Source organism: Danio rerio, chromosome 17 (genome assembly GCF_052040795.2).
Source record: "Danio rerio strain M-AB ecotype USA chromosome 17, GRCz13ab, whole genome shotgun sequence".
In the NCBI taxonomy this organism is placed as follows: Eukaryota; Metazoa; Chordata; class Actinopteri; order Cypriniformes; family Danionidae; genus Danio; species Danio rerio.
In genome coordinates this window covers 38961940-38980612 of record NC_141037.1, presented here as the reverse complement: position 1 = coordinate 38980612, position 18673 = coordinate 38961940, and the positions used below count along the sequence as shown (strand labels likewise).

The 18673-nt window shown below is 38.3% G+C and overlaps 1 protein-coding gene across 2 annotated transcripts in view; it reads right to left on the bottom strand.

Moving 5' to 3' along the window:
- mideasb (mitotic deacetylase associated SANT domain protein b) overlaps nucleotides 1-18673 on the bottom strand; it is a 61294-nt gene that overhangs the window by 42153 nt on the left and 468 nt on the right. The window contains exons 1-3 of one of the 2 annotated variants that reach the window (XM_087290829.1): nucleotides 9783-10131; nucleotides 3157-4975; nucleotides 1118-1417 (exon numbers count right to left, since the gene is read on the bottom strand). In XM_087290829.1, the coding sequence (XP_087146955.1) occupies nucleotides 1118-1417; nucleotides 3157-4611 (1755 nt within the window). In that variant the 5' untranslated portion in view covers nucleotides 4612-4975; nucleotides 9783-10131. Of the gene's footprint in view, nucleotides 1-1117; nucleotides 1418-3156; nucleotides 4976-9782; nucleotides 10132-18673 lie in introns of those variants that run through there. The other variant, XM_087290830.1, reaches the window with a different exon arrangement.

Sequence of the window (18673 nt, the reverse complement as noted above, 5' to 3'; positions counted from 1 at the left end):
TTCGATGCTGTGCTCAAAAAGTACTTTAGTAATTTACAGCAAGTCCAGCAAGTTTATGATACTACATTATGTAGTGTAATTCATTAATAAAGAGTTGTAAATACATATACAATATAATGCTATTCCTAAATATTTCCCTTTACTATACATTACTATAGTATTTTAAATGTGTAACACCTGGTTTTATTGGATATTTTGTTTTCGCTGTTATATACTATCATTTGTTTCTGTTTGGTAGAGCATATTATTTTCAGTAAATAATTTAACTGAACAATTTTGCCTCATATGTTTTACTGACTGCTTTATTGATCACTAAGATAAGATTGATTTGGATTTAAGTTGCTTCGATTCAAAAATGAAATTGCAAAAATAGCTTAGATGTAGCTAAACTACTTTTGCTAAGTAGCTTTTAGCTTAGCCTGCTTATTTCCCAGAGGGTAGCTTTTAGTGTTGTTAAGCTACATTTTAATTAGAGTTGCTAATAGCTTAGCTCACTACATTCCTCAAGTAACTTACCCAACACTGGTGTTCATAATGCGTTTTCATTAAAATCATGTCATAAAAGCCAATTTACATGACTCAGCTAAACATACAAGCGATCTTACTCTTGAGCATTGGAGTGTAGAGATAAAACTAACTGATAATGTTTACTCTTTAACTGTAGAAAAGCAACAAAACAGCAAAGATTTTTCTTTTTGCAAAATTCCCTTTTCTTTCATTTAGTAAAAACGTGTGCATCCACTTCATGAGACCCATCAAAATCACAATGACCAACATTATCATTAATTTAACATTACCGATAACAAAAATAACAAGGAAAACGATATACTGTGCATCTCTGCATAAACCGTTATAAAAGTCACAGACCACATGCAAATGATCTTGTTGAGTCTTGTAATATCTGAAAAATGGTTTGGGGGAGGGTGGGATTAGGGTACAGTGAACGAACAGAGGGTGAAGGGGGGATGGGGGGGTCGTTAGAAATTTGCGGATTATTGGGGAATTTTAATCCATGGCTTAACGCTGGGGGATGGAGTAGATAAATTGGCAAAAAGAGAAAGATATCATGAGAATAGAAAGGTAGATGTTTTGATGTGAGATCAGTCAGTAAACTCACCTGGCCCGTGCTCTCAGATGGGGAGTTCCTCAGCGAGCGCCGTCGTGTAACAATCACAGAGGGCTGGTAATTGGAGCAGCTCATGTCAGGAGCCCGCAAAGGCCAGCTAACCGAGAGGGAAGCCTGCTCATGATCCGGGGACGAGGAGTCAGTCTGCCTCACTGGTACAGAGACTGGAATGACCAATGGCATGAGGCTGTCGTCTCTGGGCCGCTTGGCACTCACCTGATCCACCTCAGCTGCCCCTCGACCAGGACCTGTCGGGACAACAGGCGGACTCCAAGGCCTGTGTGGCTCTTGCTGGCAAAACAACATGATGAGTTAAATTAATGGTTAAAAGACCTAAATCTCAGCAGAGGGCATCCCTCCTCAGTATGTACAAAGGATATACATGAGAAATCAGAATTAAAATAAAAGCTGATAACATATATTATTACAGGAAATGAGGTTAGTTCAGGGCTATTTGCAAAAACAACTTAATGAATTAACTGTGACCTCATTTCTGCTACAAGATGAGACAACTTGCCCTGCAGACGAGAGACAGGCTGCATGTGGATATATAGATCCATCTCACATAATGATATTCCCCCACTGGACAAGAGCTGTTTCTATATAACCAGACTCTGCAGTGGGTATGTTAATGATTGGAGAAGGGGTTCCTATTATGTTAGATTTACTGAACTGCATCCATACTTCTCCACAAAACAGGAACTTACAAAGACCATACAAAAGTGTCAGTCTTAGTGATTTCACAATGGCTGTACATTTCAAAACCACCTTTTTAACGCAAAGTTCTAGTCAGAATAACAGTGTTCAGGGAGAAGCACTAAACCCTCATTTCCCTTAATGTGAGAGCAATTCCTTTTTACACTCCTTATTGCTAAAGATTAGAGCAAAGAAAAGGGCTGACATGTTTAAAACTTTATTGATATGTTGTGGAAAAAACGCAATCAAATCTACGTCATTACTACAGTGCGTCTAACTGGAAGCTGCATGAAAGTCTAGAAATCCCTGAGGATGTGGCCTGTCTTATCTGAACTCCGGCCTTGCTGGCACCACTGAGGTATTCAACTTAGTACATCAAGCCCTTGCAGCTCACTCACCCTTGAGCTATGGCTGTTTGTCAGCCTGTGTTTGGCGTAGGGTAGGTTTACCGGCATGAACTTACACTAATCATCAACAGACGACCAAAAAAAAAAACCTTAATGTCTTATGTATCCTCTATTTTCAATAAGCTAGAACTGTATTCACCTTACTGAACTATGCTGTGTGTTCTCTACACTATCTAGCCTATAGATCACAGTATATATACACACCCTTTCATTGTTATCATCGGTTGGAAGTCTTAAGGGAGTGCTGCTGTCCTTTTTATAGGAAGTTTACGCAACAAGAAGAAAAGCAGAATACATTACACGGAATGGCCTACAGACACTGCATCAAACTAGATTGCTAATTGTGCTAATTTTCCTTGTGCAATGAAAAAAAAATAAATGAACAAAGCAAGTCATTAAGACTAGCCCACGGATTCAAGATCTACCACAAAAAGATAAAATCTCAATCTAATCTTCCATTCCAGAACAAGTGATAACACTACTTAAAATAAGTTAAGCTATGATTGTGGAGTTCAACAAAAGGAAATGTGCACCAGTGTTCATGTGCCCTCAAGAGAATCTGTGAACTGAGGGTGGGGTGCACTTGCTGGTATTTGTATGAGAAATCAGTAAGGAGATAGTGGTTGCAGATGTGTGGAAAAACCTTTGTTTGGCTCAAGATATCATGTGACGTAGTGGTGACAGTCAGTGCCTGTCTGTCTTCTTCTAACTTTACACTCCCCATTAACTGAGAAACCTGCAAAACCTGTAGATATTTAAAAGAAGTAGTGCATCCTTGCTGTGCTACTTTATCATCATGTCAACTTCACTTGCCTAATGGTAATCATTGTCTTACGACCGACACCAACTTTTCATTCTCACTATTAAGCAATGAACGAACATTAAATAACGTCAATGCTTGTTTCTATAATAAGAAACGTCAGTTACCTTGACATTACGTGAGGGAAGAGATTCTCTTTCTGAAGCCTTCTGAGCCAGGGTTTCTAGGTTGGCCTCTTGTGACACTCTCCTCTTCCGCCGAGTGCTCTGGATTACACCAGTTGGAGCAGCCCGAATGTCTTGCACCATAGAGGTCTCAGAAGCCCCGTTCTGAGAACCTTGAGCATGAAGATCAGACGGCATAACAAATGGGTTGTCTGAGGCAGGTCCTCCACCCTCTTTTGAAAGCCGACGGGATCTCCGTGGCCCAGGCTGTTGTGTTTCGATGGTTTGCTGTGAAACAGCTGCAGGAGGCTGGGGAACCGAGTCCTGTGCCTGGGTTGATGAAGGATCTGTAGTCTCCTGGGATTGTCCTGATAACGAGGGGTGATGCTGATTAAGCGAAGGAGCATGTGGCTGCTGGCCATCAGAGTAAACTCCCAATGCATGTTGGTTCTGATGAGATTGCTCAGATTTTTGTTGCTGCTGCACCAGTTGTGCCTGAATCTGTTGCATATGCTGTTGTGGAGTCTGTTTTAATTGATGTGCTTGCTCCAGTGACTGTGGTATTTGTTGCTGCTGTTTTTGACGCTGAAGTACCTGTTGTTGCTGCTGCTGCTGTTGTCGTATCTGCTGCTCTATCTGTTGCTGTCGCTGTTGGAGCATTAACTTTTGTTGCTCCTGTTGCTGTAGTTGCTGAAGTTGATGTTGAGAATTTGTCTGTGAACTATAGTTCAAATTTGGTAAGGTCCGACTGCCCTGGACTACCTGATAGTAACCTGCTACTAGGTTCTGCTTGGGCTGTCCAAAAGCTAACTGAAAGGGTTGCAGCACAGAATTCCCAGTGGTGGACTGTCCGTGCTGCTGTGGATTTAACATTCCAGGCTTTTGTGTCTGCTGAAAGGCTTGCTGCTGATCCCATTCCCCCATGCCCCGGACAGGTTTAGTTGCATCCCTGTAGGTCTCTCCAGTCATGTTAGCCTGCTTTTCGGTTGTCCTAATAGCTGATGGCTCAGATTGCTGCTGCTGTTGTTGAACTGAAATACCCTCGTGCATTTGTTTTGCAAAAGCAGCCTGAGGTGTCAGGTAAGGACCAAAGTTCTGTTGCCAAGTGGTCGTACCCTGTGACCAACTGTTTGGTCTTGGTTGGGGCTGCAGAGATGGGTCTTGATGTGTCCACTTCATGGGCATAGTCTGTTGATAATGCCCACGGCTTTGATCACCCTTCTCTGGACTGAAAATAACTGAATTATGGTACATGCGTGATGCTTCTGGATTGAAGCTTTCCACACCTCCGCTGTCATTATGGCCTGGCCCTGAAGGTGGGACCCCGACGCCATAGTAGGGCCCCGTATGCTGAGAGGCTTCTTTCATTGCCACACCCTGATCGTTAAAGAAAGTGATACGTTTGCCTGTTCTCTTTGCGTTTGGTTTCGGTTGAGGTTGCAAACTCATGACTTTCATGAATCTAGATCTGGGGAGTGGTGGAGTGGGCAGCTGAGGAGACAAGAGTTCAATTCCCCAAACCACACCAAGGTGTTCTCTGGTTTAATAAAAAGTCTTAGAGTATCGTCCTTAAAGAACCCTCGACCGATTTTGTGACAGTTAATGGTCATCCAAACCTACTTAACATGGTATCAATGCAGGTACACTTTAAAATACAAAACTGCAGCACATCTTGTGCAGAAATTTCAGTTTCAGTATGGTGTAGCTCAAACATGTCCATTTGCTTTTGTTTTTGCTTTCTTCTCTGCCAAATCTTCAACTCCTTGGATGGCAAGTACGGATAAGTTGGTGGGAAACTTGTTGCTCATTCATCAGAGACAACCTGAGAAGAAAGTGGTCACAAATATTATGGTTAGCTTTCAGAGTCTGAACTTTATGCTTAGTGGGGGGTTCATTTAAATGGCAGTTTTAGCAAATTCATGAATAGGGCCCTAGAGAAAAGGATTTAAAAGAGAAAGGTGGGTTGTTAAGGGTTGGAGAACTATGCCTCTAGCAGCTTAGTGCATGTGATGATGGGTAGTTTGTTGAGCATGCACAGAAAGTGACAGCGTAATCTTAGCAACCAGCAAACCAAAATGACATACATGTGAGAACGCTAACAGTGAGTAGAGGAAAATGTGCATGGTACCACAAGCTATTGTTTTAGACTGTGTGCAGAGACAGCAACGGCGAAAGTATGAGGAGTAGAGACGATGTACAGTTGCAAACACAATCCCACAGAAAGTGTGAACATATAGTTAGCTCAGTTTCACAATGAAAATGTGTTAAGGGGATTCCACCCCAGAGTTGACATTATCATCCAAATATTGTCTTCAAAAATCAAAGTGTCCTATTTAACCTCTTATACATTTCATACATCACAAAGGGTTTGTGTGCAATTAAGTGCAAACCAAATGAATAATGAAATTAATGACCTGAGATGTCTGTATACTAGTTAATGTTTGTGTGCACATTTGTAAAATGACATTCAAGACTGCATGCAAATTATAAACTACACTAATCAGACAAGAACACTCACTAGTGATTTATCAGATTTATTTTGAGCTATATTCAGTAAATAATGTTTTTTTCAGTCAAATAAAATTATTCTCTGAGCTTATAAAAGTAAAAATTGTATAATATAGCTATAAAATCTAAATGTTGTACGCCTTCCACGTACTTATGGTTATTACCATTATAAACAGCTATGAATAAGGTGCCGCTTAAATGTTTTCAGTTTTTCTAGATTTAAAATTACATTTTTGTTTCATTCTGTGGACAACTGATGTTTTCCTAATTAAAATAAAGATTATCATTTTAGTTGTTGTTTTCATTTGTATTATTAAATATTTTGTGGAATAATGATTTCCAAAGTACCTGCAAAAGATCATTGAAAATCATTTTACCAAACTTTGTCTCAGATATTTTTGGTTGCATTAATTGAAAAATGTAAAGCATGTTGAACAAGTACTTTTTACATTTCAGGCCATAAGCTGAAAAAGCAAATGAAAAATGTTGCTTTATTTTTCTGTCATTTTTTTAAGTGGGTAAATCTTGCGTTTCAGCAAGAAGTTAGGGATCTTAGGCTAAAAAAGTTTGGTGACAACGGAGTTGGGCTGTGCGATTATATGAAATTAAATCGCAATCGCGATTTGAAACGTTTCATTTAGCTAGTTGCAAGAGGCTGTGATGTAAATGTATTATATAATTTCACCCACCCAGAGCAAATGTGTGACTGCCTTCTGTGTGCGAGTCTTACTATTCAATTGAGTGAGCACACTTTTGTTCTGCTCAATAAGAATTGCGCGACTGAACTAGGCGGAAAGCCCACAATAAAACAAACAAACCAGAAAACGCGGACAAATGGGATGATGCCGTCTGCCACTTCAGAAGCAGTACAAGACAAACTAATATAATAAAAATAGCATGTCTGTAATATGGGAATATTTTGGTTTCAAAGTCAGTCACCGAACAAAAACAGGTCATTTGTAAGAGCTGTCGCAGAATTGTTGCCACAGCATGAGGAAATACAACAACCAGCACCTAAAAAAGCACCACAGGTTGCTATATGAGGAGTGTCTTGCTAAAAAGTCTACAAAAAGTATTGCTAGTGACACTCAATTTAGTAGCTAGCAACAGCAAAGTGCAATTTCAAAGTTCTTTGCAACTGTTAACCCGTATGAAAACACTTCACGAAGGCACCAGGACATAACTAACGCCATAACTCACTACTTTTTGCTCTAGAGTAAAATTTGTGTTGAATTTCTGAATATTTATAAACAAATAAAAAAATAGAAGTTGGAGTAATTTAATATCTTTTCAGTTCCTTTTTTTCAACCAACACGCACAGTATTTTAGCAGTAAGAAGCTAAAATTCAGAATATTGAGCTGAAACTTGACTACAAAATTAAATAGCAAATTAAATCGCAAGCTCCGTTAAAAAATTGCAACTATATATTTTCCACAAGTCGCACAGCTCTACCCCTGAGTTAAACTGTCAGTATGAGCATCCCTAGTTTAAACCAATCAGAGATGTTGACCAGATTGTTAATTAATGATTTACAAGTCAATATTGCCAATATGTATGGCATTAATAACCGTGGTGTTGAATGTGATGAGTTCAAAAATTTGGGTGCATCTAACTTTTGTTCTGGTGCACCTAAGAGAAGATTTTGGGCATACTAGTGCAACCTGTTAATCTAGAGCCCAGCAAATGCAAGTGAATAATTTGTTATGCTGACTTAATGTAATTTTTTTACAACAAAAGTTTTAAATGACAATTTTAGTTTGAAATTTGGAAATGTTATTTCTTTATTTATTGCCACATCTCATGACAAAATAGATATACATAAAAATATTACATGATAAAAATATATTCAAAGTTACATATGATTTTTCAGTTCACTTTTTGATAAATAATTTAAGATTCTTCATGGTGGTACCTTTTTAAAAATGTCCAAAGTACTCACCTTATAATAATTTTGTCTACTGGTATTCAAACTTCTACATTCCAACAAAATATGTTTGATGGTAAGAGCAGCCTGGCAGTAATTACATTTAATTGTGGTAATGTTGGTTTTAGATTCACACTTTCGGACTTTCTCCTTAATATTATAATTTCAGAAAAGTATTTGCAATTTCTAAATAGGCAAAACATGTTAGCAGCTATTGACTATCAAAGTACAACAATGCTCCCAGTCAATTAAATGGTGCTAATATTGTTTCGAAGTCATATTTACATCTGATTTCAGACCAGATATTTAAAGTATCATGGGAAACACCATGGGAAGCATCTCATAAGTCCAATGAATATGTGAATATAAAACCAACTTGACCTCAGTTTACATTTAGGTGATGCTTTGGTATTCAGTAAATACAAATGAGTTAACCTAGAATATCCCATTCGACATCAGATATAGACAGTTTGTTCATGCCTGATCTCAAAATTATAATTTGCAAAGCGTCTTTCATTTATTTTCTGGTTAATTTCCTGTAATGTATTATTGATGCAGTTGTTTGAAAATGTTTTAGCCCTTCATAGATAAAACATTTTAGTGACATTTTACTAAAGCCCACATTTAATAAACGCAGTACATCCAAAGAAACTGAGAATTTCACTATACTTTTGCACGAGAAACTTTAATAAAATAACAAAAAGATCTCAAACGTCTAGAATATGTTTTCAAATTAGTTTTTCAGAAATGGAAATGATCATTGTCCAACTTCACATTACTGATGTAACTATACTTAAAATACTACAGAGCAATATTAAAAAAGTAATATTCCTGCATATTTCCTTCTAGCTAAATATTTTAGTAGAAGCCATACCATAAAGTTGAACAAACAAACAGTATGTATAAATGCTGCGTACTTCAAGCTGCCATTAAAGCTGCAGTATTTTCAGGGGTGGCGCAATGCAATGAGAAACACCCCTAACACAGGAGAAGGATGTAAACAACAAATTGCATCAACCAAACCAGCGTCCAGTTAACACCATATTGTAGGTCAGTTTGATCTAACACGTTTCAATTATTACACAACTCCACTGCGTGCAATGAACACACATGCATATCCATGCATTAGCAAAACAATACAGACAGCGACGCACGGGTTAACGTTACACAAGCCACGGTTTAAACAGTTGACAAGAGAACGCGTTTAATAAGCTTGTACGTCAAGTAAGGTTACCTAATCGTACCTAGTTCTTAATTTAAACCGCGAACAAATGCAGAAGAGACTCATGTGCTGAGGCATGAGCTAGAATTCCCCTCAGAGAGAGAGAGAGAGTGGATGTGCCATAAACACAAGTGAGCTGACTTACTAGGGAGTAATTTAGGGGGCGTACTTAGAGGCAGGACGAGTCTCGAGGCAGATTTTAAAAGTTTGTGTACTTTTTAAATGAATGAATAGTCCAGAAATGTGTTTCAAACCTGTATGTTAGTGATTTCTGTGGGAAATGAGACGTGTATGACAGCCTTCATTCACTTTCATTTTGTTGGAAAAAAAGACGAGCTGAAAGTGAGGCTGTCATTCTGGATAACATTTTTTGTTCAACTTAAAGACAAAAAGCTATTTATACGACGTTGAAATCACACATGAGAGAGCATGACAGCTCTCATTTTTTGCAAGTACTACCCCTTTAACTTGAACGCGCCGTTTTATAAACGCGACGCAGAGGACGCGCGCCTGAAAAGCGCCCTCAAAAGCTGTCTATGTAAACAGTTCAATTGGTTTTGAGACACAGACCGAGTGTTTGCACACTACACGGGTGCCCTTCCTGGACCCCCTTCCTGGTGAAGCCAGCTCAGCGCTATTTACCAGAAGCCCTTTGTTGCAGAAAAGGGATTATCCAGTCACTAATTCCGTGTCACACTGCAACAAAGTGGACAACAATACACCCTATGAAGCATGCTTGAGCAGCAAAATAATAAAAGGAGGCAAATGACAAGCCCCCTCCTGTCTGTTTCTAGTTGTCAACTCTGGTAAAGGTAATTCGTGCGCAAGTTACTTCTTGCTTCAGTGAAACAAGGGAGCAACAACACGTAGCCCTCGTTAGGGTGCGATTAACAACTTGCCCATAGCAGATAGTTTAGATTCGTTAAACTGTACCAAACATTACATAAGCCATTTAAAACAATAATTCTTCTTACCGTGTCTGATCTTATGTTTTCAGGTCGCTCTAAGAACAACTGCAAGGTCCGATGCAACAGCAGAGAAATGACTGCATGCTTATCCACGATTGAGTCATGCAATGCTGACCTCACTCCAGTGATATTCAAGTCAAGAGGTAGATCCTTGTGCAAATGAAACCAGCGACAAATGGAAATGGAGGGCTTCTAAGACAAAATGGCGTTTTTTCAAAACAATTGCACGCGATTTTCACAGCTACTGCACGCACATGCGGATCGAAAACGCTCAAAACAGCCTAGTTGACTCGTACGTGGAGTATGAAACAACACATTCTCTTTCTGCTGAAGTCTTGTGATCCCCTACTGTCCTGTAGGCCACACCCACTTCCGCTACCATATATGGCTTTTCCCCCTCCATGCGGGGCGCTGTAAGTTACAGCAAAAGCACGGGCCATGCGGGAAATTCCGTCACTGGAAAACGTTCTTGTACCAAACATCTCCATCCGTGGCTGAATCGAGCCAATGAGCTATGATAGGTTAACTTATGCGGTCAATAAGCAAATCATACTTGCTATAGTCGAAACTACCACACAACCCGCATGTGGGACACTTTTAATTTTAAGAAAAGGTATGGTTGTTAGGATAGGGGAGTCTTGGGAGTTTTGTAACACGGTGTGTGTTGCAATACTTACAGTTTAACCAATAGAAAACGAGCTGAAATCATCACGATGACAGAAGCAAAAAAATATATGAAAGATGAATCCCATATAAGTACAGTGAATAATGTTATAATATACTTGTTATAAAGTTATACATGTATATAATGTTATACTGTATATAATGTAGATTGTCCCACTTGGTGCAAAATGTATTAAAATGGTATGGTTGTTTGGATTGGGGAGTCTTGGGAGTTTTGTTACATGAGTTGTGTTGCAATACACAAAACAGTTTAACCAATAAGAAAATAGAAAATGAGCTGAAATCCTCACGACTTGCCTAGTGCCAGCCTAGTGGGGGGGGGGGGCATTTTTCCCCACATTTTGTATTTGATTAAGAAGTTTAAATACATAATTCTGGTCACGTTTTATGAAATATTTTGTGCTTGTCGTCTGGAATCATGTGCATGCTTTTTGCAGTGACAAAAATGATGACAGATGAATGATGACAAAAATGTTGCTTACTAAGATCATGTGCAAATTGTTCAGTCCAAACACACACTACATGTTTTATAGTTTTGTTTTGTTTTCTTTTTTAAGAGGACTTCCCCTTGAGGTAGACAAATGGCGAAGTACAATAATGCAATATAATGTGATTATCAATATGCACAATATTGATAACAATTATTTGAGCTTTTAGAGTGCTTTTTAAATATATTCAGATTGTACTAGTGGTTGTTCATCACAGCACCACATGCTTAAATATTTAATAGGTGCTTTATATTCAAATAGACATTCAAACAGACTTACTTTAGGCTATTTGTGTTTTATGCCTATAGTGAATACGTATTTATATATTCATTACACTTTACATGTGTTTGGCAGTAAAAGCGCACATACAGGTGTTCCTCTAAACAGGCGCAGGTCAGATTTTCTCCAGGTCATAATTTATTTTATTTAAGTTAATTTTGTCTAAAAACAAATAATTAGACCCGTCCAGTTTCATCCCAGACCACCTTCTGAAGTTGTCAGATTGATCAGATTTATATCTGATCAGTATAAAACGAATAAAGTGACTAGTGTAAACAACCTTAAAACACACAGATGTGACGGGATTAGCACCTTTTGGGAATGGGAGGTCTCGGGACAAATCAATAATGCCCAATATACAGGATATCCTGGTTAATTCAGCCAGTTAGTCTAGAACCTCATGGTACTAGCAACAGATTTTCATCTGTTAGGAAGTAAGTAACGTTAGCTTTACCCAGTTTAAACCTATGTTTAATATTTTGTGACAATGACGCTGCTGCCTGCTTTCTCCATCTCTCTTTCTCGTTTCGTTCCATAGCGTTACTCCGTATGGATGAGGGTGTCACATCAAAGATTCAAACATTACAGCTCGGTGGGTTATGCCACGTGACTTACGTCATTGTTGTGGCTCCATGGGATTCGAATAATTGGCCATAGTTATTTCAAATGACACTTTATTACAGCCATATCACCATGCAGCCTAAGACCGGTTACTTACTGAAGCTAAACAGTGCTGAGCATGGTCGGTACCTGGATGGGAGACCACATGGAAAAAACTAGATTGCTGTTGGAAGTGGTGTTAGTAAGGCCAGCAGGGGGCGCTCAACCTGCAATCTATTTAAGTCCTAATGCCCCAGTAAAGTGAAGGGGACACTATACTGTCAGTAGGGGTGTAACGATTTATCATTGTACGATTTATTGCGATGCAAAAATGTCACAATATGCATTGTGGCGTTATGACGATTTCATTACGATACGACGTCCGTTTTCTCTTATTAGTTGAGCTGTTTGCACGTGAGCTACGTTCCACCTGCAGTCGCACGTGAGTTCAGATTGCAGCAGCAGTAATGTTAGCAGACCAAGATGAGTGGAGCTGAAATAGAGGATGGCCCATCCTCTCAAAATCAGACGTCTGGCAACATTTCGGTTGTACAGTCATTGCTTTAGACTCGTCCGCTTTTTGACACGCATACTGGGTCAAACATCCTAAGTTTTAAAGTCTTCACAGTGATTTACATACTTTGCACAGCGACAGGGATACCTACTAATGGTGTTGAAAGAGTCACATACTGTGTTTATAAGGTACAATTCACCCTAAAATATCATTCTGTCTTCATATAATGTTACCGCCGCAAAATCACACATGACGAAGCTGTTACTACAGAGGGCGGACTGATAGACGCGCGCGTATGGCAAGCCGTTTTAGCATTTAAACCTTTGTTTTGACTATCCATAAATATATTTTGAGATATCTCTAATTATATTTTGACTAGTCATAACTATAATTCGACTAGTCAGAATGACAATTAGAGATATCTGCAATTACAATTGTACTAGTATGAAATCAGATTGGAGATATCTGCAAATATATTATGACTAGTCATATTCCTCCATTGACTTCCATTGAAAAATATTTGCAGATATCTCTAAATGAGTTTTGACTAGTCACAATTGTAATTAGAGATATCTCTAAATTAATTTAATTAAATATGAATTAAATACCTGGAAATGTGAATTTTTTTGCACACACAAAAAACGCAGGTGACCAAGCAAAGCCTTAAGCTCTTACTGTTAAATTCAATTGAATAGAAAGCTTTTTTTTTGTTTGCACCTTTACTTAAATTGTTCCTTAATTTTGTCTGTCATTTCAATAATATTTTTAAGAAGTTTTTAAATTGTTTTATTTTCCAGAGACAGGCCTGTTTAATTTATTTTCTTGAAGAAGGTTCAGTTTAACAAGTTGAAACAAAAGAAATACATAAAAAATAGTTTACTTGGTAAAATTTGCATTTCAGTTTAATTTTTAATTTTTATTCCAAATATCGTGATACATATCGAATCGTGAACATTATATCGTGATACACATCGTATCGTGAGCTGAGTGTATTGTTACACCCCTAACTGTCAGTGAGCGCCGTCTTTCGGATGAGACGTTAAACCAAAGTCCTGACTCTCTGTGGTCATTAAAAATCCTATGACACTTCTCATAAAGAGTAGGGGTGTAACCCCGGTGTCCTGGTCAAATTCTTTCCATTGGCCTTTTGGCATGGATGTATATGCAGCCTTCTATCTACATTACCAAAAAAACACTTATATCACGTTTGTGACAGCAGGAAGGATTATACATTATAACATTATTCACTCTACTTATATAGGATACAAAGATTGTCCCATTTTGTACAAAGTTTAATTTATTTTCTTTAGAGGTGTTTGCCTGGGAGGACCCCTTTTACAGGGGGTTTCCACAGTTAGTAACATCCTAAATCCAGCTCCTGTTTTTTTAAGCCTCATTGACACCTGGTATTAAGATGCATTTTGGTCGATGGAATAACTAGCAGATGAGGAGACACATTCCTGCTTACACTTGTGGTTTTAATGTCTTTCTTTTATGCACTTTTGACCACCTTCCGAATATTGAGGGAATACATGGGTTTCTTTTATTTATTATTTTACTAATATTGCAAATAAGAGCTCACACAATTTGCATATGAACATTAAAGGAGAGAGGTCGGTGTCAGATTCAGTATGGGACATAATGCTTTTGTTTTGTTGCCTTCAAACTTAGCTTATGATTTTAGACGGCAAAGTTTAAATCCCATCTGGCTTCAGCATGCACGCTTCAGCAACCCATCCCGTAAGGTTGAATTAGGTCAGTAGGCAAAGAGTAGGTGGTCTTTGGCGCTGTTTAAACACAGTCCACCACATGAGGAGGGTTCAACCTATGAAAGCAATCTGGAAGTGGTTGAAAGTGAACAGGCTCAACATGTTTCAGACCCCATTCAAACATGTTTTTAGATTTGTCCACTTGTTATCAGATTAACAAAAGCATCTTAAAGGGATAGTCGACCCAAAAATGAAAATTCAGTCATCAGTTATTTACTCATCCTCCTTATTTCTTTCTTATGTTAAACACGAAGGAATTTGCACTACACGAAGGAAGATGCACTGAAGAATGTTGGAATGAAGCAACAGTCATTGACTTGCATAGCTTTTTGTCCCTATTATAGATGTCTGAATAACAAGGGATGTAACGGTATTGTAAATACCGTCATACCGCAATATTAATTTTTTTCGATATTACCGTAGTCGCATGACTCGGTAAAACTATAGGTCTTATGAGAAAATTTGCTCAGGCGAATGAAGCGAACGGGAGGTAGCGGAAACTACAATTCCCATCAGCCCAGGCGTGGCCATCATCCTTTGCGGTCTGTTGTCGCTACAGATCCAGTAATGCGGAAATGGAGTGTGCTGCTAGAAGCGGGGATGAAAAAGAGCTGGAAATGATCGAACTTAAAGCGGGTGTTGTCGCCACACGCGTACTGAATAGCGCATTCTGATCAGCTGTGTTGTCGCGCGCGTTCTGATCAGCTGTGTTGTCGCGCGCGTTCTGATCAGCTGTGTTGTCGCGCGCGTTCTGATCAGCTGTGTTGTCGCGCGCGTTCTGATCAGCTGTGTTGTCGCGCGCGTTCTGATCAGCTGTGTTGTCGCGCGCGTTCTGATCAGCTGTGTTGTCGCGCGCGTTCTGATCAGCTGTGTTGTCGCGCGCGTACTGTAAAGCGGGGAGGGGGGGTTGAGCGCGCACACTCAAGAGCGGTGTTGTCGCGCGCCTACTGAAGGGCGGGACGGAGGGTGTGTCGTGTCGCGGGGGCACTTTTGATCATTTTGAAAGGGTATTTTCTATCCAAGTCTAAAAAAGGCATGTGCACTGCACAGGTTGAGCCCTATGTGTGCACGTGCCTGCAAGTTGGGGAATACGACTAATAACAGTCATGGGGACTGCAGAAACACAGCTCACTGTTCAGATTGATGCAGACATTGACTTGTACCGCAAAGAGACCTCTTTCTCACTCATGGTTTGTCCTCTCAAGTGGGGGAAAGACAATGCACAACGTTACCCACTGCTGTCAACCTGGGCCAAGTCATATCTCTGTCCCAGAAACCTCAGTCCCAAATGAGAGGGTTTTTTTCTGTTGCAGGGGACATTGTAAATACCCAGAGATACCAGCTTTTACCAGATTATAGTTATATGATAATTTTCCTTAAAACCCATCTCTATCTAAGTGAGTGAGTGAATGATTAAATGTTGAATGTGATGAGTTTTCAACAATACTAAATTGAAACTTTATTTTTTTTACATGGTTTAATATTTTTTGTTATTAAAATTGAAGTTCCTGTTTCAAAGCTTACAGATAGATGGCTAATTTGTATGTCATTGACACTTTTGGCACTTTTTTGGAGTATTTTCATAAGTTTTGTTTTTCCTGTAAATGCTTCAATAAATACCGTACCGTGACATTCTGATACCCTTACATCCCTACTGAATACCTTTATTTGTTCAACATAAGAAATAAATTCATTAAATTGAAAAAACAACTTTAGTGTGAGTAAAGTTATGAGGAAAGTGATCCTCGTTTTGTCAGTTTGTGCTATTTGAACAACTGGGAAAACAACATATTATTTTGGTCTTTGAAAAACTTTACCCAAGTATGATGACTTCATACTGTTTCATTCTAACATGTACGTTGCTTCGATTTGTTTACAATTTTATTCCCACTTTATTAAAATATAGAAAAATGTTTACATTTTTCAGAAATATTTGAAATGAAACTGGATTGTTTTTTTCTGAATATTATTTTTGTCTGAATATTTGTATTAATAACTTGTTATTAATAATAATACCGCATTTATGAATATTTAAAGTTGACATTTTATTACTTTTACCCTCAGATCACTATTGGGATAGAATTTAACAGCACACTTTGCAATAATTTACACAGTTTAGGGACAAACTGTTGGTTTCTAATGTTGTAGTATTTTAAGGTCTTTTTTAGGTAACAAGTGCATTTGTACTTACACTAAAAAGGCTCAAAATTTTATTTCTACATCAGTCTCCATCAGAACTTCGGGATATATTTAAATCTGAATTAAGTGTTATTAAAGTCAGCATGAACCAGAAGTTGACTTAATTCAGTATGATGACATAATTGCAATTGAAATAGAATATTAAGTAGGGAGCAGGGCTTATCTTTGTGCTTCTCCACTGATCTAACAGGTTGGAGGGGCAGGCATAGCTTAGTATGTTTCACCCAAATGTCAAACTGACTTTTTATTTTGGCAGTGGATCAACTTGCATAGATAAATTGTTCACCTTAAGACCACCATTTTTTTAGCTATAGCAAAATAAAGATTATAAATATTGATTTTTGGCAGCGTGGAGATGCATTGGGTAGCACTATAGCCTCACAGCAAAACGGTCACTGGATGTTTCCCAGTGATGGGTTACAGCTAGAAGACCATCCGCTGCGTAAAACATATGCTGGAAAAGTTGTCGGTTCATTCTGCTGTGCCGACCCCTGATTAATAAAGGGAGTAAGTCGAAAAGAAAATGAATGAATGAATGAATAAATATTGAATTTATGCAGACTTTAATGTCATTACTGTGATTGGATGTAAAAATGTTTGAACTTTAAATGCAACCCAAAACTTATTTTACATTTCATATATTAGTTACTGTTGTACTGGGTCAAAGATGAACAGAAACTGTGGTGAAGACGTAATCTATGATCGCACTTATATGATATTTTGCATTTTATTTTACAATAGGGCTGCAGGTATTAGACAAAAACTATTTAGTTTGTGTGCAATATATAGCAATATGAATATAATTTGACAAGATCTCATATAACTATTTGGAATGAATTAATATTTTTACATTGATTGGGATGATTTTGTAGAGGAGTATCTGCACAAATTACAATAAACATATACAATTGTACAAAAAGTTTAAGGTTTTCAGTGGAATCTACCAGTATTGAGGTAAAGAAATATAATAATAATAGATAAAATAACGCTGTGTAGTGTAGAGTCCTCATTGTATAAGTAATTAAACACAATTAACTTTGGTATATGTACATTTATAACCTCTTGGTTTAAGTTTGCTTGACTACGGGTCTTAAAAACACATTAAAATGAAAATCTTTCACTCTATTTTAGGGTTCAAATTTGTTATGACTCCACAAATCACTAGTTCTAAACTGTGATGCTGATCAACTATAATCCCAACTTGACATTGCACATCCTGCGATGTGATTATTGCAAATTGACACATTGCGATATCGATGCTGAGACAATATGTTGTTCAGCCGCCAGCATAACACAATTGTACTTGATATTTGAAGATCAAAATCTTTCATCAAAGTTGTCCTGAAACTATCGAACAACACCCATTTATGTCTTGGGATAATTTTGAAAAGCTGTTTTGATCCATTACAAATGTTGACTACCATAATATATTTATAACCACAGTCATTATACAACATATCTCATAACATTATGCAGCTATAACTGTACTGTAAATGTCTTTTTATAATGTCATGAAGCCATTTCTCAGGCAGAAATTACAGATTCGGTGAATTCGAGGCGTGCCGGTCTAGTTTTGGTCTGACGCTAGTTTCTAAGCCTGACATGATGTAGCACTAACAGACAAATATGAGATCAAGTTATCACAAGCTGGAAAACGGCAGGTACTAAAGGGATAGTTCACCTCCAAAAAATCTTAAACGTTCATTTTTTAGTGAACCAACCATTTCACACATCCCAACTGAATGACAGACAATAGTTCCAGTTCTAAGTGATACAATTGAGAACAATGTAAAAAAGGGAACATGACTGAGCTGGAGTCAGCAGACTGAAAGGAATCAGTAGCAAAATTCATGAAACACATCTACTCAACAACACCATTAACTCTGAACATTTCTGTGTGCGTGCAGAGCTCCAGCAGCACAGACATGATCAAGCATGTGCTGCCGTGAGTAAGGAGACACCCATATAGGCCTCACCGTGTCAGTTTGTAGACTCTCTCTCTCTTGCTCTATGCTGTGCCTTAAAATAAAGTGCAAAGCCACCAGACATTCACCAGGCATGGCATGTGCTGAGTGCACCAGCCTCAATGAACAATCTGATGCATCACATATTGCTATTAGGGTGTGTAAACTATCACTCCCACACATTACTGGAAGTAGATGCATGTTCCTGATGTATACAGACTGCATTATTAAGCACAGAATGCACGTAGCAGCTGCAACACATGCATGCTTGTAACTCTTGTAAGTGCAGTGCATAAATGATCTTGTCCCAGATGTAATCAGAAAACGGCTACACTCAGTATGCGTTGCAAGGGCTTGAGGGGAAGGCTGACACAAGTATATATGACACAGTTGTTGCAAC